Source organism: Betta splendens, chromosome 6 (assembly GCF_900634795.4).
Source record: "Betta splendens chromosome 6, fBetSpl5.4, whole genome shotgun sequence".
Lineage (NCBI taxonomy): Eukaryota > Metazoa > Chordata > Actinopteri > Anabantiformes > Osphronemidae > Betta > Betta splendens.
Genome location: NC_040886.2, coordinates 17,194,073 through 17,219,683, shown reverse-complemented (window position 1 = coordinate 17,219,683; position 25,611 = coordinate 17,194,073). Strand labels below are relative to the sequence as shown.

The following is a 25,611-nucleotide window of genomic DNA, read 5'->3' as shown; positions in this document are numbered from 1 at the left end:
CAACTTAATCTGTCTCAGTCCCGTATTTGATCAAGATCCAGTGACAGCAGCTTGGTTGAGCTCAGAGAGCCGGTGTTAAGAGTGAGGCTGCAGCTGGTTCCGTCGGCGGAGCTGTGAAGGTGGAGACGTGCGGTCCGGCTGCATTGTCACAGCAGCAGTTGAACACTCACATTAAAGCGACGGCAGGAGGAGGCGCCGCGTTGAATCCAATAGACGTTCAGTGCAGGAGCAGACTCCACCAGGAGAACAGGGATTAGTGATTGTTCCGCTCTGTGACGGACGCAGAACAACCTTGAAGCATCACGCGGGTCCTGACGGAGCTACATGAGCGGTTACGGCGGATTGCATCACCCGGTCCTGACACTTCATCCAGCAGCAGCATTTGAAGTGAGCGAGTTGCGAAGCTGCAGAAAACAACAGAGAAGCAGAGGAAAGTAGAAAAGGTTCAAACTAGAACCAGAACCTTGTTGAGCTATGATTGAGCTGATCGCCTGCCTGACCGGATCTTCCTCCTTCATGCAGCCGCTGGGTTCCGTGGCCAAACCCACCTCACAGCCTAAAACCGGCTCTGGTTCTGGTGGGTTTCCTCCTTTTTATCATTAGTCAGCAGGAAATGTGCAGCTGTGAGACAGAACCGGCGCTGGCAGACATATGGACCATCACTGTCCTCTCCTCCTCGTCTGCTCCACTACTCACATAATGATGCTCTAAATGAGCTCATTAACGTTTTTAGGTGAAACTGGAACCTGCAGGAAACTGGGTTTTAATGGGGAAGGAAAAAGCGACGTGCTGTTAAACCCTCAGACACAGAATCGTCTGCTGCTCCGAGATGAAGCTCCATTGATGTTTGGACGACAGCGTTCCACGTGTAAAATGCTGGTGAAGGTGGATGAATCATATTAATCTGTGACAGTGGGTGAATCTGCCCGTTGTGAAAACATGACTCCACAGAAATCTGTGCTTTGGCAAAACAGCACTTTTCAGGCATAGATACGACCATGTTTTTGGAATGTGGGTCAATGAGAACGAGCCGAAGACTGAGGCCGTTCCTGCTCTGCAGCTGCAGCTGAGAGTGAATTATTAAAGTTTACAGTAAAATCTGTGATGCTGACGGCGCAGTGGATGTTAAAAATGTACATCTGCTCACTGGTGCTCGAAAAACAAGACTCGTTTTACGTTTTAGCCAGAAACAATTATCACATTCATCCATTCTTGAATCATTTCGGTCATGACTCAACTTTTAAAAGCAAAGAGTGCGTAACGACCCCAAATCGTGAGCATCTGTCGGTCTGATCACAGGTCTAAAGGCCGTTCATCATTGTTTCTCTGAGGCTCAGAGGTGATGATGACTTATGATGAAATAATGCTGGCTTTGGGGGTAAAATGATGATTAACAATTAAATTTGGTTACGATCTAATAATCCGCTGAGTCACCTGTTGGGCAGACATTAAAACCTCCACGAGCTGCAGGTGACGACGCTGTCGAAGCCATTAGTCAGAATAAATACTGGTTTTATGGAGGAATGGAACTGGAGTGGGATGCTCCGACTGCAGACTCCTGACCCGAGGAAAGACTCCTAAAGAATTTCAAAGAAGCCAGGAAGAGGCTTTGAAGTCGGGGGGATTTCTGCTCCCGTGGACACTGCTTCACTTGTTTCATCCGGCTTTCAAGTCAAGGCCGCGCATGTGTTGCCCAGGAAACCTTTCATGGGCGGCGTGCAGCGGCTCAAAGGCGAGGAATGAAAGAGCCGAGTGGGCACATACGTCCTGCTCCTATCTGTCGCCGCGCGTCAGGAGCTGGAGGAGGGCGGCCGGCGATGTTCTGATAAACACTTAATTGAAAGGTCAGCGTTAAGGCTGTGCTGGAGGCCGCCTTTAATGGCACCTCTTATTATCCCATAATTCCCTCGGACGGCGTGCCTTTGAATGCTCAGCATTGCGTGTTTATATGCTCGGCCTCGGAGTTCAGCGGCTCCTGCTGTGAGACTCCCGCGCTCAGTGGAAAAACACAGTCAAATTGTATTATTCCTCATCTCTGGTGCGTTGTTGCTTCTAGCGCTTCATTGGGTTCGACATCATTAAAACGGCGTCAGCTCCTGAGCCACGTTTCAGAGGAGTCTGTGGACACGAGGAGAGTAGTGGGCGGTGGGGGACGTGATGGCAGCTTCTAGACAATGCTGATTCACACACAACACACGCGTTGTGACTTCCTCAGCTCGGTCCGGCAGCCGAGGACAGAGATGCTCCCTGCTGGGCGCGAAGAGCACCGTCAGTCTGTCGGACACAGCGGGGCTTTTCCTTGTGTTTGCCAGGAAACGAGGGCACATTTCCACATTATCGCGTCCCCGCGTACAGTATATATTGTAAATCGTACATGACAACGGTTCGTGCAGAGTCTGTTAACTGATTATCTTCCACTTTGTCAGCCATAGTTAATTTAGCGGATTGGAGCCCAGCAGGAGCAGCCTCAGCGGGGAACATTCCACTTCGGCTGAAGTTAAACCCTATTAAGATCACGTTGCGTGCGCTGAACCTGTGGTTTCTCCACATTTGTCTGCATATGCTTCACATATATCACAGTCACCTGGCAGCTCAATGAACCTCAGCCGCATGAGCTCCGTACCTTCTTCCACCGTCTAACACATTTAGTGCAGTCAGGTGTAGTCAACAATTGCTTCTTGTTAATATACCTGTTAAAACACCTCTGAAATAGAATCGCTGCCTGTATGAACGTTCCTGTGGCTCCACAGGAGGCTCCACGTCGTGGAAACGCTATTAGCGGACCTGTTATATTTCAGATTCATATCCAGGTCCCACCGTGTGAGAAAAGGCACCGAAGGAGCAGATGTTTTGTGATATGAAAGGAAAAGGAAGAAGTGGAACTATTGGAAAGATGCGTATCTCCCGCTGCCTCTGTGCTGTAATAATTAAACGCTTTTTCTATTGAGATAAAATCTGCTCAGATTCGCTGAATTAAACTGGAGAATGAAGGTCAACTGTTCATCACCTCCGACTGTGAAGATAAAGTTAATGTGAAATGTCTCCACATTCCAACAAATCTATTACTGGAAGTTTCCGACTGAGTCATTTTGGTAACGGCCAGAGCTGTAACTGGGTAACACACGAACAGCGCCGCCAATGGGCCGGAGGGAGAACTGCACCACACACGCCCCTTCTGTTTGAGCCACTGCAGCGACAGCTGATGCTCACTCATCCATTCCAATGAATTCAACAGTTGTGTCCTCAGGGCTTTACTGCCAAATACACTAATAAAATAAAAGACCGTCACATCTGACCTTGATGAATAAATTATCTAAGTTAACAGTTTTTACTAGTGTCTAATACAAACTCCCAGGGCGTCGTCATGGCATCAGTTTGAATGGAGCCGTGAGCTGGTGCATCTACGCGACAAAGACGTAGAATCGCAGGCGTGAGACACGTGAGGAATGGGATTCAGGTTGTGATGCAGTAAGGTGAGACTCAGACATACAGTGAAACCATGCGTACACGTGGAACACTGAAGGGAGGAGAGCTTAGTCTCATCCCAGACGCTGGTGGCGAACGCTGAGCTCAAAGCTGAGCTCACAGACGACAGAGGGTCCCTCCAGTCTGACGTGCGTTCATCTCCTCAGAACCTCCTGCTCCGTGACCCGACCTCGTACCTGCTGTTCTGCTGCAGGTGGACGCGTTTCAGTGTCTCTCTCTCAAAGTAAGCGCCTCGTCTCTGTGAGTGACGGTCGACAACAGCAGCAGGGGTTTAACTGTTAACTGAACAGCAACACAGAGAAAACCTGAACTCTTGGCTTTTCACTGATAATAGTAAGAGATGATGTCTTTATTTTACAGGTTCATAATTTCCTCTGAACAACATGAACATCTGTGAGTGAAATGTGTCCAGAGGTAAAACTTTAAAGCCAGTTTGTGCAGGTTAACACAAAAACGGACGCCTGGCGCGTTCTGCGTGTTCTACTGGTCCAGCTCTTCTACTGCAGTGACCTCAAACTCTGTGGCTCCACAGCACGTCCCAGTAAAGCTCCACCGCTGCAGCAATCGAGGTCAGACTAACGAGATGTGATTATTTTCAGCTGTGGCTCCGCTTCTTCACGAGGCGCAGAAATCAAAAACTCCTCTCGGAAACCAATTAAGCTGGAGCGGTTCTGCTGTGTGAGGCCCAGTTCTGCAGGCGCAGGAGCGTTTCATGTCAGAGGCACAGGTTCACGTTCCAACCTCCAGCGCCGCTCCCATTTATCCGTCCCAGGGGCGTCGCTGCAGGGACGGTGTCACCGCCGTCAAGTGCGTTTCCTCGGCGCTGAGGCCAAAGCGCAGGATTTAATGATGCGGCGAGAAGATGAAGAAAACTGCGACTTTTATTACTGAACCCTGAAGAAAAACCCTCTGATTACTGCAGCAGAGGGAGGAAAATGGAACGAGACATAACAGAAAGGTCGTGAATAGAACAGTAACAACAACTGAACCTTGTGAAAACCCAAAGACTCCACTTTGCTGAAAATCAAGCGTTCTTTTAAACCTTTTAGACACATTTTCAAGCTTATTGACAGCTGCGCTGGAAGACCTTGCTTTTCTCTACTGAACTCATCACAAATAAACCTCCAGACTGAGGCTAAATCGGCTCTAACTGCCTTGAAAGCTGCCGGCGCCGTCGTCCTAGAACGTGTCCAGGCGTTCTCCGTTGGGCTGTGCTGCGTTCCTGCACAGATTCAGGGCAGCGCGTGAACAGACCGCGTGCTGAGACGTTCACATGCCATGCTGGCAGATGTTGGGGTGGATGTGGTGAGACGCCGCAGCAGCAGCAGCGCCCGTCCCAGTGGGAGCAGGAACAGATACAGGGTGCAGACGGAAGCGGGAGTTTGGGAGCAGATGTGCTCCTGTGTCGGAGGCCAGATGTTCCCACTGCTGAGCAGGCGGGAGTGGCACATTGAGGGCCTGGAAGTGAGGCCTGCAGAATAATGCTGCTGAATGAATGAATGAATCCGTCAGAGACTCTGGAGAACTCATGAAACCTGTCTGACTTTCACCTTTAGGTCGTGAGGGTGATTTGACGCTCTGTCTCTCTCTCTCTCGTAGGTGGGGTGTGTATCGCCCAGTCTCTGAAGATCCCTCGAGAGCCCAGACTGGGTGAATTCGACAAGCTCGTGCTCCGTTTGCTGGAGACGCCCAACGCCAGAGCCGTCATCATGTTCGCCAACGAAGACGACATCCGGTAAAGAAACACTGCAGTCATTTCCCATCGCAGTAAAGTGCAATCAGACTTATTTTGATGTTAGCATTAAATCCACCGTAAGTATTAGCGCTAAATAAAGTCCGGCCTCTCGCTTCTCTCACGTTTAAGCCGAATCCTGGACGCTGCCCAACGTCACAACCTGACAGGCCACTTCCTGTGGGTCGGCTCTGACAGCTGGGGCTCCAAGATCTCTCCGGTGGTCCACCAGGAGCGCGTGGCCGAGGGTGCCGTCACCATCCTGCCCAAGAGGGCGTCGGTGGACGGTGAGGGGGGGGTCGAGGGGGGGGGGGGGGGGGGGGGGGGGGGGTCAAAGTCATGGGGGTAAAGTGTGTCTCCTCTCCGTTCCACAGCGTTCGACCGCTACTTCAAGAGCCGCTCGCTGTCCAACAATCGCAGGAACGTCTGGTTCGCAGAGTTCTGGGAGGAGAACTTCGGCTGTAAGCTGGGAATGCACGGCAAGAGGCCCGGCAGCCCCAGGAAGTGCACGGGTAAGAGGCTCACTCCTCCACCTGTGCCCCGAAGTCCAGCTGTGCGTCACAAATGGCGTCGCTGGCCTTTAAGCACTGATATGAGATCTCAAGAAATGAAATAGACCGATGCGACAGAGTGTGAAAGTTAATAATTCACTCTTCACGAACTCCGTCCTCTGCCCTGAGCGCACCCCCCAACCCCTCCCCACCCCCACCCCCCGCAGCATCGCGGGCATCTGATCCTCCTCTGCTGTCACACCCTCCGGTCAAAAGCCCCAAACGTCACAGCAGTGATGTTGCCTTTGTTCCTGACTCAGCTGTTCTGAGGGAGCTCGCAGCCATTTCAGGGGGTAGAGACACAAACGGGGGCGGGAGCTTCATCTGGCTCACGGCTCACGTTTAGTCAAAAAGGATCCCACGGGAAGGTCAGAAAGAACAGACCACTGCTTTTGAACTGTCCTGAACTTGAGGTGTGAAGTGGAGCGACGCTCGAGTTCCAGACATTTGTCTCCGCGTGTCACAATGAGCGAACGTTAGGACGGACGCGTGTTGTTTGGGTCCTTTTTGGCGCCGGTCGCTCCAACAAACACATCTGAAGTGATGAGAGTCGTTATGTGGCGGCTGCGGCTGCACCTGCTGCACGCCTCCACCTCCGTCCTTCCACTGCGTCTCTGCTAATGGTTTCATCTGTCGAGCACCTGATCGGAGCCACGGATCTTTGATTCAGGGCGAAGGAAGCGTCAGACTGTGACAGCGTGATGAAATCACCCTTTAAACGTCATGCCGACGGAGGGGAAGCTGTCGGATGCTTTGTTGTTCTGGAGCTGTGAAGTAAGGCTGCTGATCCAGCATCTATTTACTTAGCAAATAAAAGGAGTCGCTACGTTCCTGTTTCAACACAGGGTTGAGAAGGAGGCGCCGTCTTGATTTATGCGTCTTCTTTTTACTACGGATGAAATTCATGGACCTGAAGGACGTTGTTGTATGAGGGCTAATGGCGTCTGTTGTCTCAGACTGCTCCGACTTAACCTCATCTCAATTTATATTCATGAGCTGGATTTGTGACCCACTGCCTGTGGCTGACAATTAACACGGCGGATAATGACTGTGGGCCCCGAGGTCTCGGCCCCGTGACACTGAGCGTCAGCGAGCCTCGGCGGGTAATGAGTCCAGTGTTCATCCCATCATTTGACTGTAACAATGAATATTAACGAGTGTTTGTAATCAGTGTAAAATGCAAAGCGTTGCTGATTAGTGTGTAAATGAAAGCTGTGGGTCAGTGACTCTATAGAACCGGGTTCTGGTGCCGCAAGATGCTAATGCTAATGCAATAACTTTTTGTTTTCCTACTGACATTAATGATTATTTTACTAATCACGTTCGTAAAAACTAAATAAAACTTCAGTCTGGGTAAAAACGTCAATCGGTTTCTAATATAAGAACAAAGATTCAGGCGTCGGTGATGAATTAAAGCTGAATCCCTCTTCTCGTCACCGGTCACGTCCCGCTCTCGTCTGCTGAGTCCGTCCGTGCTGACGGCAGAGTCCCGTGTAATCCGGCCTGATTCAGGACAACTCTGTGGTTGAGAACAAGGGGCCACGAGGGCCCAATCCTTTACAAACATGTCCGACACGCAAGATTGGATTAGTGGAGGGTGCGGTGTGAACGCAGAGCTCCACCACAGAACGGCCGCGAGTCCCAGCTGCTGCTGCGATAAGGCTGCGAGTCTTTACCTGGACTCAGTGACGCTTTGATCGGCCGGCTGCTGTCACGACGCAGCTCTCCCTGATTGTGTTAAGGGCTGAGGATGGAGCCGAGTCATCACACGCACTAAGAGGCTGCTGAAACGCTGAGTCAGCGGCAGAGCCTCCACCTGAGTGTGTTTGCTCAGAGCTGCAGGGCGTCTGCGGTGTCTCCAAATCTACTGAAACAGGAGCTTCGTGTGTTGTGTGGTCATAGGAGCAGAGAACGGGCTGCAAAGACCAGACCTCAACCACCACATTTAACTCAGGCAGCTGGAAACCAGTAGAGCTCTGGCCAACTTTAATCCCAGCTACTGCTGAATCGTTGAGGTTCAGGTTGTAGCTGCAACGTGATCATGTTGACAGTGTTCCAATTAGTTTCACGTCACGTAACTTCTCTTTGATGTTTGTTCTGACTGAGTCTGAAGCGTAAAAAGGCCCCAAGTAGAAAAATGTAAAACCACTGCTTTAATCTTCAACAACGCCAGTCATAGGCCTTTATAGTACGTTTTTATATGAATTAAGTGTCTGAAACGTCAGATTCATAACTAAAGGTTGGGACATGTTGTTTGGGCTCATGGGAGGTTTCCTTATAAAGCAGTCAGTGCATTCAGATTCTCCACAAACAGGAGGAGCAGCAGCTGGAGCAGTGGCGTTCGGGGCCTCATCTATTGTAACTACTTAAAGCATTAAATCATGAGACGCGGAGGTCTGAGGCGAAGGTTCATCAGCCGGCGCCGCCTCCGGACCCTCATTCCCTCCTCAGCAGGTCCTCCAGGAGCCAGCGCTGTGATGGCTGCTGTGTCTCTGCATGGAGCTTCACATGTTAACCGGGCTTCCAGAACTCTGGATCTTTGGAGCCCGGGTCATCAGCGGGTCGAGCCAGGAGGTCCACCTTTCCAATGGATGGATATTTCTCCTCAGGCGTGGCTGTTAGCACCGTGGCCTGTGATGGACTGATCTGTCTCCACCTGATGACAGCTGGACGCCCCCTGTGAGCCATTTAACAGATTCATAGGTGTCAGTTCCTCGCTCCACCCGAGTCCTGGAGACCGGAGGGTTTTTTATATTCCTGTTATTAATATTATATTATATATAATGAAATCTTAATTGTGTTCACTTATCCATAAATTGTTTCTTATACGATCTGAGAGAATAAATGATGAATTTTCATGATTATGAAATTTGCCAGAATATGCAGCCTGACACCCAGGTCTCAGATCTTGGACCTCATCCTCTTTGAAGGTCGAACTCTCAAAGTCGTCCCTGATCCCGGCAGCCTCCAGTCGATCGCTTCTCTGTCAGCCTTGCATTGATTGTGAGCTATAATTAGTGTTGTGTGTGTTTGTGCAGAGACGGGCTCTTGGGCTCATGTAAGCACCTGCTTCAGGTTTGACAGGCCTTTTCACCCTTCAGGCAGGTGTTCAGGCATGCGGCGATGGAAACGTCGCGTGGTTCATTCCTTCTAAACGCTGGATGGACCGAGATCAGCTGATATTCCTGCTCCCCAGAGGGCTTTGCTGACCTCGTAACCTTCTCTCCTGCACCAGATCAGTTTACCAATAAGTCGATGTAATCGCCAATATGTGTGATTTAATCAGAGCCAGAGTAGCTGCTTCCTAAACATACGATACGACAGACTGGTCTGTTAGCCTGACCCTAATGGGCCCATAATGACCTCACGACTGTAGCGGCGCAGGAGGTTGAAGGTTGATTAAACCACCAGGACGGTGGTTACATCCAAACACAGCTTCTCCTCATGTCTTTTAGGAAAAGCTGTTTCTGCTGCGTCGTCAGATTACAGTTTAAGAGCTGTGGACGACAAAGAGTTTCTTTTGTTCTGGGAAAAAATTTGTTTTTCTCTCTCTTACCAAGAGACTCCACGCACGCAGTTCCACCAAGGAACATGAATATTTGATTTTGCGCTGCTTTGTTTAACGATGTTTGCTGAGCACAGAGTCCCATTGTATCTCTGCCGTTTTACAGCACTGCTCCTTCTGTTTCCCTCTGTATTGCAGATCTTTGAAATGCTCTGACGGGATGTGTAAAGGCACATTTGCATTTGAACTCCTTTGTGTGTTCTTGTGTATGTGTTTCTTCCCCCTCGTGCTGCAGTTTGTGCTCAGGCAGCGACGACAAGGCCGACACTGACAGAAAGCAGCCGTTTGTCTTTCTTCCATTTGAAAGCAGAGATTATTTGGAAAAGCTTAATGCTGCCTTCATATCAGAGCCCAGCAGCGCTCACAAAGGACATACTGTATGTTTAAGCATCTGAGTTTTAGATGGAATCACCTAAAAAGCTTCTAACAGGTAAAAGGTAAAGCTTCTAACAGTGTCTAGTGACTGAATCACTGCTACGGATGTCAGCAGCATGAGAGGAGCATTCTGGGAAGTGGAGTGTTTTCGCTGGGGCTTTTACTGTTGGAGTGTGAGCTCAGTGTCACAAACGCAGCTCACCACTCGATAAGTCATTCAAGCTGAGCAAAGTCCACAAAGTGATCTTCTCCAGTGTGACCAGGTGTGAGAGGAGTCCGACCCGGTCTCAGTCCAAAACCAAAATAACGGAACAAATCCGATAACGACCAGAGGCAGAGGAGGGAGAGTCAGAGAACGAGACGAGCCCAGAGGTCTGACCTGTAACTAAGACGCTCGCCGCGAGGACAGACGGGTGGACAAGGGTCCGGTGTCACTGGGGCGGGAAATCCAAAGCTAGGAGGAGGCTGGAAGTCAGAGGATGAGGGCCTGAAGGAGGCGGGTGAGCTGGTGATCAGCTGGAGCAGGTGAGGAGCAAAGTGTGAAGCATGGGAGTGTAAACAGGAAGCACTGGTGACAGGCTGTCGGCTCTGCAGAAGGTTCCTGACCAGCACCAGTCAGAAAGGATGAGCTCAAGCAAATTCAAGCTCAGCACAAAACAAGTCGGACTAGAATAAAAAAGGTGAGATAACCGCACCCTGATCTGGGGAATGCCTTTAACCTGTTCTCCATCAATCAGAGCCCGGAGGGCACCACGAGCTTCGTGCATTTAAAGAGGCTGAAGGATGCTGCATTCAGGGCCCGTTTGAACTTTGAATTGATGGTGTGTTCTTCACATACTGAGGAGACCCCGTCTCCAGGAGCAGCGCGGCCGTTCGTCTCCTCTCGCCTTGGCTGCTTGACATGCTCGGCTCTCTGCTCGCCATTCCAGGCTCATTCATTACTGCCATACAGACGTGTAATCAGTCTTTACTGCCAGAGTAAATGTCTCCCCTCGGACAGATCTCCCACCGCCTGCCTGCTATTAAAATTAAATTGGATTTCATTTCTAAGCTCCAATTAATCTGGAGGAGTCGTGTCTGTTGATGGAGGGTCCGCGCCAGCACTTAGTTTCCTCCACCTTCCTTTCTCCGTCCTCTTCGCTTTGCTGCCGGTGGCGCGTTCGCGGAGCTGTGTGGCTCTAATAATGGTAATTACTCTGTGAAAATTTGGGGAAGGACTTCACACAGTTTTCAAATAAAATATGACAATGTCTTCTCCCCACTATTATTTAATCATAGCTAATGAAATGGTGCCAAATGTATTTTTTATAGTAATGAGTTAGTAACAGAGGTGTCTCATTTCACATTCCCATAATCCTTTGCGAGTTCCCTTCTGCCTGGCGGCAAGGACAGTCTCTGCCACCGTTCGCGGTCCATGAGAAGTCCGAACACGGAGGCAGAAAGCTGGACAGGAACCACTGAGCTCTAATAGAACTGGCTACTTTCAAATTCTTTATAGTTTCTTTTATATTTGTGCCTCGAGCCAGCGATGATGATGTCCATTAATTAGTCGGCGTCTGATTTTAGTCCCAGGAACCTTGGATCGGTAGCAGCTCTGTTTGTGGTCTCCAGAGGATGAACCCCACAGGAACACAAAGCAGGATCAGATTGGAATCTACATCTAAGCAAATTGATTCATATCTGAAATTAACTTATGTAGAAAATAAATGTACACCTTGTTCATTTTTTATAATTATGGGATGTTTAATCCAACATTATGGTAAAGTGGTGGGCACAGCTGCTGAACCTGCTCAGCCATCGCAAGTAGAGCAGTTCTTACTGCATTACGTTGCATTGTACTCATGCAGATGTCAATAAAGTCAAAACTAATTTAAACATTAGGAGAAAATTAGTTTAATATTTGAACTGTATTAACAAACGTGATGATCTCATTGCCCCATGTGTGGAATAAATAAAATGAGGCTTAAGTCATCGTTCTTTGTCCATCACTGAGTTTGAAAGTAGCTGTTACCTCCACTTGGAGGCTGCTTCCGAGCCTGATCCAGTGGAGCCGTGACTGAACCTTGGTGTTTTTGGCTCAGGTCTGGAGAAAGTGGGCCGTGACTCCACGTACGAGCAGGAGGGGAAGGTGCAGTTTGTGATGGACGCCGTCTACGCCATGGCGCACGCCCTGCACCACATGCACCGGCAGCACTGCGCCGGGTTCCCCGGCCTGTGTCCGCGCATGGCCAGCGTCGACGGCAAGGAGCTGCTGGCTCACATCCGCGCCGTGGGCTTCAACGGTAAGAGACCGCGTGGGTTGGGAGGGTCCTCGGGCGCCAGCTTCCCTCCATCTCATGCCCCACGTCCTCATTAACCTTCATTCTTCTGATCTCCTCCTCCTGTGTTCCCTCTTCCTCTCCATCTCAGTCCATCTTCTTCTCAAAGCCAACTCCGGCAGGTGGAGGCCTTTGTCAGCACAAAGTGTGAATGCTGACGCCGTCGTGGGGGAAGCTTCCGCTCATTATTAAACTCCAAATATGGTCGCTAGGTTTTATTTCCTACTGGTTTGCGTGTTCATTATCGTCTGCACAGTGGGAGCTGCTGCAGTCTGATGCGTTCACTGACTTTAAAGCCTCGAAACCTCCCACCGCTGTGGAGACGTGTCATATGTGCTGAGGCATGAACTTTGCACGTTCTGTCTAAAGCTTCGTGAGAAACTTAAGGAAGTGTGTCTGAATGTGTTATGTTGGTCACGTTGTTGTACAGCTGAACAGTGGAGCTTCTGCAGGTTCTGCAGAGTCCAAGGAGAACGATGAAGTAATGAAGGTAGGTGAGAAGTGGGAACCTTCGAAGTCAATACAGGTTACACACACACACACACACACACACACACACACACACACACACACACACACACACACACACACACACACACACACACACACACACACACACACAAACCAGCAGCAGCCGCCTTCTGTTATGAATTTGTACGAAGCGTTTCAAACAAACCTTTGACTGATTCGATTCTCGTTCCTCCGACGCTTATTTCATGTCCTTGTGCATTCAAATGTTGAGATGAACTTTCTTCAATCAAGGCCATCTGTTGGTTTCACAAAAGTGTTGATGAAGCCCATTTTCCTTCTCCCACTTCTGAATGCTGCCATTTAGTCCCAAGGCTGACTTTCTTTTTACAATTCAGTGAGGAGAATTTGTCTCATTTAAGCAGAAAATAAAAACAAATGCTTCAGATGCGTTTTACTTTCTTCACTCCCACTAGAATTTGAATGTGACTTTTCACTTTCAAAGTGAATGTTTGTTGATTCTCCCAGAAACCATTTAAATACACAAAATAATTACATATTAGAACCCTGAGTCTCCCATGAACCTCAATGAAGCTAAATCCATTAAATAATCCTTAGCAAAGACTAAGTGAGGCACTAAAGGAAGCCGTATCACAGAGAAACCGACCGACTGCAGGGATTTAACCGCAGCAGACACATAAACACCAAATAAAAACCTTTGTCTCTGCACAAGAAGTCCACATGAGCTTTACTGCAGCTTTCTAATGTTTTTCTCCCGTCTAATTACTTTTACCTTTCACACAACAGCAGTTCAATCAGTGGACAAACACATTATGCTCTTCTATTCAAGCGTCTCTTGAAACTGCACCACTTTTGACATCAGACACCAAATGTCGCCTGCAGCAACGTGGCAGCGTCACCTTAAACTGAGGGAAGTGTGCAAATGACACTTGGTTGGAATCAGGCCCAAAGACGTGGGGTTTATCTGCAAAGCAAACGTAGCCGGGTCGGTGAGCGTTCCAGGTCTCTGCAGCTAATGACGGCTCCAGTTTCCCACTTCTACTGTGATTCTCTGTTAAATTATCATAAGTCAGAGCGAAGACTTTCCTTTGCGCGTTTATAAGGGCTCTACCCCTCAGCACAGAGAGATATAGGACAGAAGAATGCAACGGGGGGGCAGATTCTGTGGCTGATGTGCTGAGCTCTTAGGGATTCATCTTGGTGCCAGGCCTGATGGATGTGAAGAGCTGCTAGGTGTTATTTCTGCAGAGGAGGAGGAGGAGGAGAGACATTAAACATTGAATCGGTGGTGAATTCCAGCCGCAGGCCTGAGGCGGTAGATCTGTGCTCCGTTAGAGCCGAGTTCACCACCACACGTTGCGGTTTGAACACGGAACTGTTCCGTGAGTTGAAACAACAGACAGACGCAGGATTGGTCCGGTTTCAGATGGAGGCGTAGAGATTCTGGCTGGGTTCTGCTCACTGGGTGTGACTCCTGTACCTGCGTTTCAGGCAGAACCTCCTCCAGTTTTTAACCCTGCCACCGTTTACTGCTGCTTCCTAACACACACACACACACACACACACACACACACACACACACACACACACACACACACACACACCCTGGACTGACTGACTGGGGCAGCACATGCTCGCTTACTAGGAGCCCATGAAGCTCGTTGCTATTTTAATGGGGATCCAGAACAATTTGACCACAGGAAGAAAAACCCGTCAGTGTGATTTGCGGCTCAGGGAAGAAGGAGGGAGGTGAAGTGATGAATATGTAAAGAGCTTATCGCCTGCTGTGACTTCACTTGAAAAATTCAGCCTTTTTTAAACTGCTGAACAGACAAAAGAACCAGAGAAAGGTCAGCTGTTTGTTACAGCACAGGAAGCAGGAGGAATAAAGGAGCAGTTACAGTAGGTACATATTAAAACGGAGCGGCTGCTTGAAGCCACAGCCCTGACTATAAATGCAATAATATGATGTATGTGTGATGAGCAGCTCTATGCAGTGCTGTGATCACCTCCACTACCAGTACAGAAGTCACCAAATTGAATCTTCAAAGCAACATAAGAGGAAGATGCTCAGTCAGTGTGTGCAGTACATGATGCGTTCAGGTACAGCCAGTAGGTCACCAACACGCAGTTCATTCAAGACTTAGTGACTTAAAACTATTGTAACCTTTGTTATATTAGTCTCCTTGAAGCAGACGAGCAGAGAATTACTTGAGGTTTTTCATAATTGGTTTATTGTTGGCTTTTAATATTTTCCTTAGTGCTTAATAATCTCCCAAAGCCTCACATGACTTTGTGTAACACTGTTGAAACGATCCTGCTTCCTTTTTGCTGCCACAGTTTTCAGGTCTCAGCGATTCTCCCATCACTGTATCATCCAACAGGACTTGATCAAACCTGACGTGCAATAATTAAACTGCGTGATTCATTTCTTAATAATGTGAGTGGTTGAAGTAAAGCTGGAGCATTTTATGGAGAATATTATTTTAGCAGTGTTTGTGGAGATGCTGCATGCGGATTCTATTGTCTCTCTGCTTCTTCTTCCACGCAGCAGATTGCTTATTTGTGGGTCATGGTATTGTGTTGGATGACAAAGCCGCAGCATGTGTCACCCCCCCAGTTATGGCGATTACCATGTTTGGAAATAATACGAAGCGAGGACGTTAATTCAGTATCAGCACAGACAGTCTGAAGTGAAGTGAAGTGAAGTGAAGTGGGGGGTGAGGAGGATGAGGAGGTGGGGGCGGGGGGAGTTCTACATCCTGGGGCGCTGCGGTGATTCATCTCCATGCTGATGTGATTTGTGATGCTTTTATTCATGTTGAAGAAGGAAATGGGGCAGGAGAGAATCCAGCCGCTGCCCACTCACTTCATTATGAATCTGCTGTTTTTTTCCACTGTTGTTCGGCTCTTTAGCTCCAATCTGCCGCGCTTCAACTCTGCTTCAGCGGCTCCGCGTCCGCCGTCCCCGACGCGTTGCCCCGCGGCACGAAATGCAGCGCTACTGTACAATAACAGCACGGGACGGTGGGCACGAGCCGCGTCTATTATAGCCACATTAACTCACTTTAGTGTGCGTTGATACAGTATGTGTGAAACTGGACAGAGACGAGTTAGAGGGAGAAGAAAACCTGCATCACAGCAAAAAAAAAACCCAAAGCTGCTGTTTTGTGGACATCAGAGACGTACAGTAACCGCCAGGCTGAGCAGACGGCTGATTGGTTGGAGGAAAGAGCTGCATCTGAGCACGCAGTTGTTTGCTTTGTGTTTCTGCAGGAAGCGCAGGGACTCCAGTCACCTTCAACGAAAACGGAGACGCTCCCGGCCGCTACGACATCTTCCAGTATCAGATGAGCAACCGGTCAACAGCCGAATACAAGGTCATCGGACACTGGACGAACCAGCTGTACCTGAACGTAAGCGCCGCCTGAACGGGCCCTGATGTGAACGTGTGTCTGAGCCTCACGCCTCACGGCCTCGCTCTCCTCAGATGGAGGCCCTGCAGTGGAGCACCGGCGAGGCCTCGCTCCCCCTCTCCGTGTGCAGCCTGCCGTGCCGCACGGGCGAGCGGAAGAAGGTGGTGAAGGGGGTCCCGTGCTGCTGGCACTGCGAGCGCTGCGAGGGCTACCACTTCCAGGCCAGCGAGTTCACCTGCGAGCTGTGCTCCTACGAGAAGCGGCCCAACCACAACCGCACCAGCTGCCAGCCCATCCCCATCATCAAGCTGGAGTGGCACTCCCCCTGGGCGCTGGTGCCCGTCTTCATCTCCGTGCTGGGCATCGTCGCCACCACCTTCGTCATCGTCACCTTCGTGCGCTACCACGACACCCCCATCGTGCGCGCCTCCGGGCGGGAGATGAGCTACGTGCTGCTGACGGGCATCTTCCTGTGCTACGTCATCACCTTCCCCATGATCGCGGCGCCGGACGTGGCCGTCTGCTCCTTCCGCCGCGTCTTCTTGGGCCTGGGCATGTGCTTCAGCTACGCCGCGCTGCTCACCAAGACCAACCGCATCCACCGCATCTTCGAGCAGGGCAAGAAGGCGGTGACGGCGCCGCGCTTCATCTCGCCGGCCTCGCAGCTGCTCATCACCTTCTCGCTCATCTCCGTGCAGCTGCTGGGCGTCCTGGTGTGGTTCGCCGCCGACCCGCCGCACACCTTCGTGGACTACGGCGAGCAGCGCACGCAGGACCCGCGGAACGCGCGCGGCGTCCTCAAGTGCGACATCTCCGACCTGTCGCTGATCTGCTCGTTGGGCTACAGCATCCTGCTGATGGTCACATGCACTGTTTACGCCATCAAGACGCGCAGCGTGCCAGAGACCTTCAACGAGGCCAAGCCCATTGGATTTACTATGTACACAACCTGCATCATCTGGCTGGCCTTCATTCCCATCTTCTTCGGCACGGCTCAGTCGGCGGAGCGGGTGAGTGCTCATAAATTATGCAGGCCTCCTGTCATGTTTTATGTAATGTTCCGCCAGGTTATAAATGGAAATACTTACTGTCAACGGCCTCTCTGTGAGCCAATGAAGGCATCATCTTAAAAACCCTTTTTTTCATCATTTTCCAACCTGCGAATGTGAAATGTTTGCGATTACGGCCCAACGTTAGCTAGTTTAGCGCGGGGCATCGATGCTGCCAGCGTTACTGGTTACTGGTTAAAATACTCGACTCGCCTGCGTCAGTGTCCGACCAGTCACTAAAGCATCTTCAAGAACAAAAATGAACCCAGTTGCCGAACCAAACCAAAACTCCTATCATTTCCCCTGAAGCTGCGCTTTTCCAAAACAGCCTCAGGCGCGTCTGAGTCTCGTCTGAAGGTGCGTGGAGGTAATTGCATGAACAGAGGGGACGCCCGGCGTGGAGGCGCTGTTCTGAGTCACACAGCGTGACGCGGGGCTGGTTAACGGACCAGGAGGCATCTGCCGCCACTCTGCTCGTCTCTGTAGGTGTTGATTGACAGAGCGGCTGATCATTGATTGGGTTCTGATCATTGAGCCCGGTTCAGCTTGCTCTGCAGTCTGTTGTCACACACTAATTAGAGCAGAATTAAATTTAGCTCGTTGAGACAACAGTGTTTTTGGGCTGAGTTTGCTGTAAGCGCTGTGACAGATGGAGGATTTTGCTCATTATCATGTCTGTGGGGAGATCTGGAGGACAGGTGGAGTGATTCACACAGACTTCCTCTAAATATAGTTTATGGGTCTTTCTCTGCTACTGTTCAGACTCTAGGTATGTTGCATTTGAGTTGTTTGTCTGGGATTCAAAGGACGAATGCTCCAGTGATTTTCCGTTTGCCAAGATAAAGCATTTTAGATTTGGGCATTGGTTTTTTAGGGATTCTGAGCAGGAGTGAGGTTGTGGGTGTCTTAGATGAGCGTCTCCCGTGTCTTAGTCTGTAGCAGCTGGCTCTCACTTCTTTGTTCCATGCGATTGAAGTGAAGTCTGTCGTTTCTGCAATGTTCAAGAGTTAAACATGAAAGGGTTCCGTTGGAATCTTTCACGTCCTGAAGTGTTAACAGCTGTAAAGCTTAAAATCCTGCTACTGTCTCACAGAAAAGTCCAGTCGCCTTCGATGGACCAGGCGGCATTTACTGATTTACATGTTCAGACCTTCATTCAGTTTGACTTTGGTTTCACCGGTTTTACCGGCGGCCGTCTGCCTCGACCGGTTTGTTTTTGTGGAGTCCTGGTAATTGTTTTTCTGCCTTGTGAAGAGTTGAGGATCACGTGTTCATTCATAAGGTGCTAATGAGGAACATTTGTGCCAAACTGACACTCAGACTGTTGGTTTTCATTTAAACTTGAGCTGTGTTTGCTTCAACGTACATGACAGGATCTCAGAACTCAGTACTTTCATCACTGTTCCTGTTCTTCTTGGCCCAGTCACTGTCTAACACCAGAACCTTCTGTCTGGGCTTTTTTACTGTGACAGTTCCAGCAGTCACTGCAAACTTGGCTCTGACTTCTTCAGTTTTTGTCAGGATCACACTTGAAGCCTGAGCCGATCTACGTACCTGTTCACCGCTGAGAAGAGCTGAGTAGCGAAGCGCTCGGGTTTCCACTGAAGCCCGGATCTAATGAAGACGAGAAACGGCCCACAGCGGTTTCAGCTGTGCCTCTAGGTGTTTTCACTGAGAAATGACTGACGCAGCAGAATCGGGCCCAGCGCTGAGACACGTTCAGATGAAGGTTGCATCACTGTCCCTAAACAGACGGCGGTGTCACATCAAACCCCCGCCCTCAAGGCTGCGCACAACACAAGGCTCTTTCAGCACAAACTCGGAAAACTGCTGCCAGAAGGAACAAAATCCGTTTTAGAGGGAACTTGTCCAATTATATTGAGAAAAATGAGTTTATTTTATGCTTTTTCGCAATCACAGCAGACGGAGGGTTTGTTTAAAAGCCTCCGAGCTTCATCGCCGTTAACTGTGAAGGGAAGCAAAACAAACACCTCGGGCCTTATTAGTCATTATTCATCCAGTGTTGCTGAGTCTTCTTCTCACCGTGGAGACGCAAATAGCACAACAGACTTCATCAAAGGAAGGAAAACGAATCGGCAGTAAAACACTCACGTGCGTTTTACTGTTTAGTAGCGTTCATAAGTCGCTCTAATGTAGTTTTAGTCAAACACGACTGTAAATCGCCACTGCAGTAGCTGCAGTTCATTTATTAGTGGAAGGTAATAAAGACGCATGATATTGATATAATATCTGCTAATCGTTTGCTTGTTTATACTCATAATCAAATATAGATTTTCTCTCAGTATTTATGAGGATTAATGAGCTTCATGTTCAGGCTTTTAACTTTTCTTTGTTTGGGCACAATCATCATCCTCATTGTTCAGGTTCTGTAGCTTCATAATCCAACATCATTAGCGATCCCATCATCGTGCCTGTGTGAACAGAACAGCATCCACCTGTGGATCAGACAGAAAAGCGCAACAAACAATGATCCACACAATAATAAAGAATAACTGGGATGCGTCAGTGGCCGTTTCAAGAATTCAATAGTCACAATACGTTTTCTCCCAGCGCTCGCGGTGGACTGGAGCTTCTTAGCTGCTTCATGGCCATAAACTGTCACTCGCATTACAGTCAACACGACTCAACCTCCAGGTGTGGAGCATCCAGGTGTTGTGTTCCCTGAAGGAAGCCTGGAGCCTCAGGCCTCGAGCGCCGACGAGCAGCAGCTACAGATGTGTTTTTATTTTCAGCCTCGTAGTCCTCAGACCTAAAGGTTATCAGGCTTCACACACAAAAGGCTTTAAACAACCTCTCCACGTACACGGCTCAGCTCCTCAACACCTGTAAACACACTTTGATGTGTAAAATCAGTGCGTTTTGCCTTCGGGGCCTTTTACAAAGACGTCGCTTGTTTCGTTTACTGCTTTTCCTGAATGATAACGTTTTCTCCCATGCTGACTCGAAGCCATCGATGTCGGAGCGACAACGTTAAGGTCCGGTTCCAGGCTCGGCTCTGCTGTTGATCGCCCATGTTTTCCAGGAGGCTGTGCGTGCGTCGGTTGATGAAGTTCTCCGTCATCTCGTCCCGTGTGATTAACGGCTGCTCTGTCAGATTTCCACCACGTTGTCTTTCAGGCTCAATGTCTATTTGTGGAGTGGGAAATTCAGTGTTGGAGTAGACTGTGAATTGAGAACTTGAGTGTCTGCTCTGGAATTAGCTGTGCAGTCAAAGCACTGAACGCTGTGCCTGCTTGTGTGTCGGTCCACCTCCACATCCTCACTCTGTTTGCCCACAAAACGGGGGCCTTGCATTTTGGACGCAGTCCAGACCCGATGTGTGTGAATTCATTTTCGAAGAAGGAGACTTGATCCATAATGAGGTGGACCAGAACTGATCAGATGACCTTTTGGTTCATTCTATGAATCTCACTTACTGACATTTACAGTTGCAGCCGCGGCCGGTTCTGTGCTGGGACCGTGCCAGCTTCACAGAGAGCCAGAGAAGCAGAGAATGACTAATAAGCACATCACAGAGGCCGGGGCCCTGGACGCAGCCCGAAAAGGCTTCCCTTCACAGGCAGGTAGCTGGAGAAGAGCCGGGGCCGCTGGGACCCCCTCGCGCTGCTTCCATACTTAATGAAGCAGGCTTTGATATTCAGCTGGAGGGTCCCAGAGAAGATTAACATGCAGCCTCCACCCACAGCAGCTCCTCGTGGGACTCCGGCTCCTCTGACCTCAGCTGATGAGCTACTTTATCATGTTAATACGCTAACGGTGATTTTATTAGTGTTATGATCAGCATCTACAACCTCTTCTCGCTGCCAGAACCATCCCAGAGAATGAAAATCACACATCAACGAGGTGTGAGAGCTGCTTTTTATATCGCCTCGTGTCGCAACTCTGGATTTCATGGGTAGAATCCAGGAGGCGACTGCTAAAGAGCAAAGATATCCCAGCTGTGGCGCCGTTACAAAGTGCTTCACCTCCATCTGTGTGGTTCTTAAAGCAAGGCCTCAAGTGCTCCTGCCCTGCATGGTGTCCAGCTTCTCCTGCTTCCAGCGTCTGATTGGCTGAACGCACCGCATCCAGGAGAACTGTGGACAAGGGAACGAGTCCTGGATTAAAGTGAACACATCAGAAGTTTGACTCAAGTCGGTGATGTTAAGTCTCCATCATCAGAATGGCAGAACTCTCTGCATTACAAGAAAAAGAGAAGGCGGTTGTGGCAGAACCAGGGTGTTCTGCTTCCATGTTCTCGGCAGGTACAAGTGCAGCTCCATGGTTCTCCTCTCAGAACCAGACGCGGTGGCAGCTTAGATTCAATGGTCACATCCTCTGAGACAAATCACACAACACTTCCTTTAGGCTCCTCCACGGCACCGTATGTGAAAGACTTGGTTTTATCTGCATGATGCCGCCGACTAAAGCAATGGGCCTGTTCTGGCAGGACGTCACAGACTGTGATTCAGATACGACATAAGAAGCTCAGACTCCGGCTGTAAATCATCAGGCAGCTGTTTCTGGACGTTCCAGCTGAGAGGAGAACCCTGAACTCAGAAGACGACTGAAGGAGTCTCTAGATCAACAGATCATCATTTAAACACATTAACATTAAAGCTGAAGTGTCTGATTAGCACGCTCTGATGGTGGCATTTGTTATATTTAACACAGCTGACTGTCAGCACAAGTGAAAAAGTGAGTGCAGAAGTTGAATTATGTAAATGTCAGGGAACAGCAGCGCCACTATCGTTTCTAAGTTCATTAATAACTCCAGGACTTCATTCTTGCCTTTATGATCCTGTGTGGCTCATCCACTCGGCCGTCTCCGTCCTGCAGCGCGCTGCTGACATTCAGATTTAATATTGGCTGCTCTCAGATCTGACGCCCACGGTCCTGAGCTTTAAACCAGCCCTGCTTTGATCAGGCAGGAAGGTGGCACCAGGTCACTGAGACGTGGGGCTCTGTAGTCACACACGCAGTCCTCCATTAACCCCCTGAACTTTCATTTCCACCTTAAAGTCCCTGTAAAGAATATTTAAAGTTGGAGGGATCTTTGACAGAGTGAAACCTGGGACTTCGGGTTTGATGTAAAGTCAAAATAAGCAGCACCGCAGTATTTAAACAGCTCTACGCGTGTTGTGTGAGGTGTGTGCATCATTTCACATGATGAATCCCACATATTTGTCTTCCTTCTAAGGCGTCTGACTTTGCAGCTCTTGCTGGTTCTTGTGTCTTCAGCCTCCTCTGACCTTCACACCTCTCATTTTGTTGGTTTTGTAATAACAGCTTGTGTCGGAGAGGCCGCATAAATCACTTCAGAGCTTGCGTTTTCTCCCAGGCCCACAAATGACTTTATGCTTCACTGTCTGTCGTACATTTTCATAATGGTTCTTTGATGCGTCACTGGAGTCGCCGCTGTTGTTGTCTTGGGCTGTTGGAGGGAAACTCGCCATCTGTCGCCATGTTTGCTTCCTTCCTCCTGGTCCTGGAGACGGAGCTCGGCCCCACACAGAGGATTCCCCGGTGCCAGTTTGACACTCAGCCTCAGCGACATTAACCTAGGCCTGGGCTTGTGATGCAGTTGCCATGGCGATAAGGGTGGTCTCTAAGCCGTGGTGGCGCCGGCCCGGGCACAGGTGTGTTGCGACAGATGCTCCGGGCTGTGGAGGGGCGGCCGGGGTTTGTGCTGCCTGGTTGAGCGCCGCGCGGCGCGTGTGTGGATGAGTGAGCTCAAATGAGAGCGATGTGCGGCACACGCTTGGTTTTTACCCCAAAACAAGTCCTATCAGCGTCAACACTGGGGCCGAGAGAGAATACAAATGACACTCCAGCGCTTGCTGTCGCAGCTACAAGCAGATGCTCCCTGCCGCTGCCTCTGAGTCGGCTGCGATGAGGATGTCTTCCCTAAATATGATGTAGCCTGTGGCTAAAGCAGTTACTGCCCAATCAAAAAGCCAAAACAGCAGCATCACCAGGTGGTAAACAGCTTTTACAATCTGCTGAGAGAACTTTACTCTGGTCCCACTCACATTAAATGGTGATTGTAGAGGTGGGTTAAACCCTGCAGAGACCGCTGACGGCGGGTCCCGTCTCTAAAGGGCTCCTTCTGTCAGTAATGACTCAGTTACACTGAGACCCTTCACAGGACACTGAGAATGAAGATAACACAGAGGATCAATAATCTTGTACATAAATGCAGCATGGAGCCTAATGATGCATTCAGGGTCATCTGTCAAACTGAGACAAGGAGAGTCCTGCTTGTTCTCAGCTCTGGTGTTAATCTCCTGTTAAATGCAGAGATTATCGGGAGCTAATGATCGTCCAGATGTGAGTCGCTGCTGACAGCATCTGGTTTATAGAGTGCGGTCACAAAGGTCAGAAAACGGAGCTCAGCAGAAGAGTCAGTGTCACTCGTAATCATGTGGATCTGTATTTCCCTCTGATCTTATTATCAACTTAGTGATTTTAACTGGTGGGAACAATTCAGACGCTGGAGAACGAAACCCAGAGGTTCTTGTATATAAATTGTTTTTCCCCCAGACTCAATAAATCGGTTGTTTTCAAGCCTGGCATTTAATAATTCACTCTGCAGTGGTTGAATATTTTCCGTGGGCTGGCGACCCAGCGGGCTTTTACTGAGACACTGCTCTTAAATATACATATTAGTCCTGACATATTAAAACCTAGTTTAAATCATCCAGCCTTAATTATGAGGGCTTTTGTTTCAAAGACATCATTTATAAAGTGCATAAAATCATTAGTCACACACCCCATGCTACAAACTAACGGCTCATCACCAGACCACTAATACTGTAGGTACCGCTGTATAAGCTGTGACCTGATAACATGCCAGGAGCCTGTGCAGTGTTATGGCAGTGGGAATCTCTGATGCAACGGATGCTTCCACGTCTCTGCTCTCTCCTCAGATGTACATCCAGACGGCCACGCTGACCGTCTCCCTCAGCCTCAGCGCCTCCGTCTCCCTGGGGATGCTGTACATGCCCAAGGTCTACATCATCATCTTCCACCCCGAGCAGAACGTGCCCAAACGCAAGCGCAGCTTCAAGGCCATCGTCACGGCCGCCACCATGACCAGCAAGCTGTCGCAGCTGGCGGCCGAGCGGCCCAACGGCGAGGTGAAGACGGAGCTGTGCGAGGGGGTGGAGGCCAGCGGTGAGTGGGGGGGGGGCAGCCACGAGCATGCGTTGAATGCTGTTAATTACACTGAGCTGTGGAGCTGCAGGAAGAAGAGCAGCTCCTCTGTAGAGGTGAGGAGGACGACGCTCGGCTTTAATGAGAATTTGACAGGAAGCTGACTGGAGTTTACTGAGACATCACCTGAGACCAGATCTGTTTACAGCTCCGAGTTGCACTTCAAAGCCGCTTCCCGGCGCGTCAGCAGAAAAGTGTGAGATGTCGGATTGTTTACTGATGTGAGATGTGCTGACTGATCTGCTTTAACTAACAAGCAGCAGCTCCCTCTTTTATCCCGCTCCGTGTCTCACTGGAGGGGACGAAGATTCCTGTTCTGGTTTGTCATAGCTCCTGTTTGGGACTGACATGGACTCAAGACAGCTACAATACTACTAAACCCCTAATATAAAGCCACTACAAAGCTATGTGCTGTTGAGGCCTGTGGAGGAGCAGGGTGCCTGCTGCAGTGATGCAGTAATGCTCGGTGGAGGCTCTGTGATGCTCTGGGCCTCATTTACCAACCTGCTGTTTCCGTTCTCTCCTCAGTGCCGCCGACAAAAACCACCTACGTCAGCTACACCAATCACGCCATGTGAAGACATGAGACGCTGCCGGAGCTGGAGACGAGGCGCCCCGAAGCGCCGGAGGGCGCGTCCGCTCGGACACCCAACCATCTGTGGTGTTTCTGTGTTTACAGGCTGCAGGGATCGAGACAGAACGTCACCAAAAAACCCAAAAGGGTCCGGACTTAAAACCACTACGAAGCAGGAGGATGATGACGAAGAAGCAGGACAACGGGGGAAAAACAAAAAAACAAGAAAAACAAAAAGGGGCCGGTGATATTTGTTGTAGTTCTAACTGTATGTTTAAAAAAAAGCTTGTGCTGTGAGCATTTCTGGTTCTTGTCTCATGTCGTCCGTCCGTCGACCTGCATTATGAGATGAGTCCGTCGCTGTTTTTGGCTAAATGAACAGTAGCTTTTGGTCGTGAAATGTCTAAATGCCATGGTTGAACTGAAGCATGCCCGTTTTTATACAAATGATCTATTTATAATAAAGGAATGTTTCACACATCAGGGCCGAGGTGGGGTCTGTTTGGGGACAGTGGAGCAGGACTGAATCCACTGAATCCGCTGATGTTTACAATCAGCAGAGCAAATTATCACTAGAAGCGGACACATTCTCATCTCGACAGATAAGATCAGGTAGAAACGAAACACTAACAAGTTGTATCCTAACATGACAACGGCAGAAGCTCCATCAGTGCACTTCAAAATGTGACCTTTAACATTCCACAGGAAGCGGCGCACAGTGTGAGCCTCATTACAAAGTTTAAAGGAGAGGCAGTCGATGGGATCGATACGTGCAGAGGAACAGCAGAGAGCGGATCAATAAGAGCTGCCAGAGCGCTGCTCATGCATGGAATGAATGTTT

General features: G+C 49.5%; 1 protein-coding gene across 3 annotated transcripts in view; it reads left to right on the top strand.

The window, feature by feature from the left end:
* The window catches only part of grm8b (glutamate receptor, metabotropic 8b), a 45,858-nt gene extending 20,608 nt beyond the window's left edge, over positions 1-25,250 (top strand). For all 3 annotated transcript variants that reach the window (XM_029154728.3, XM_029154729.3, XM_029154730.3), the window contains 8 exons: positions 5,086-5,221; positions 5,351-5,505; positions 5,593-5,730; positions 11,791-11,991; positions 15,793-15,932; positions 16,007-16,942; positions 23,911-24,157; positions 24,725-25,250. In XM_029154728.3, the coding sequence (XP_029010561.1) occupies positions 5,086-5,221; positions 5,351-5,505; positions 5,593-5,730; positions 11,791-11,991; positions 15,793-15,932; positions 16,007-16,942; positions 23,911-24,157; positions 24,725-24,774 (2,003 nt within the window). In that variant the 3' untranslated portion in view covers positions 24,775-25,250. The remainder of the gene's footprint in view (positions 1-5,085; positions 5,222-5,350; positions 5,506-5,592; positions 5,731-11,790; positions 11,992-15,792; positions 15,933-16,006; positions 16,943-23,910; positions 24,158-24,724) is intronic.
* Positions 25,251-25,611: the final 361 nt, after the last annotated feature.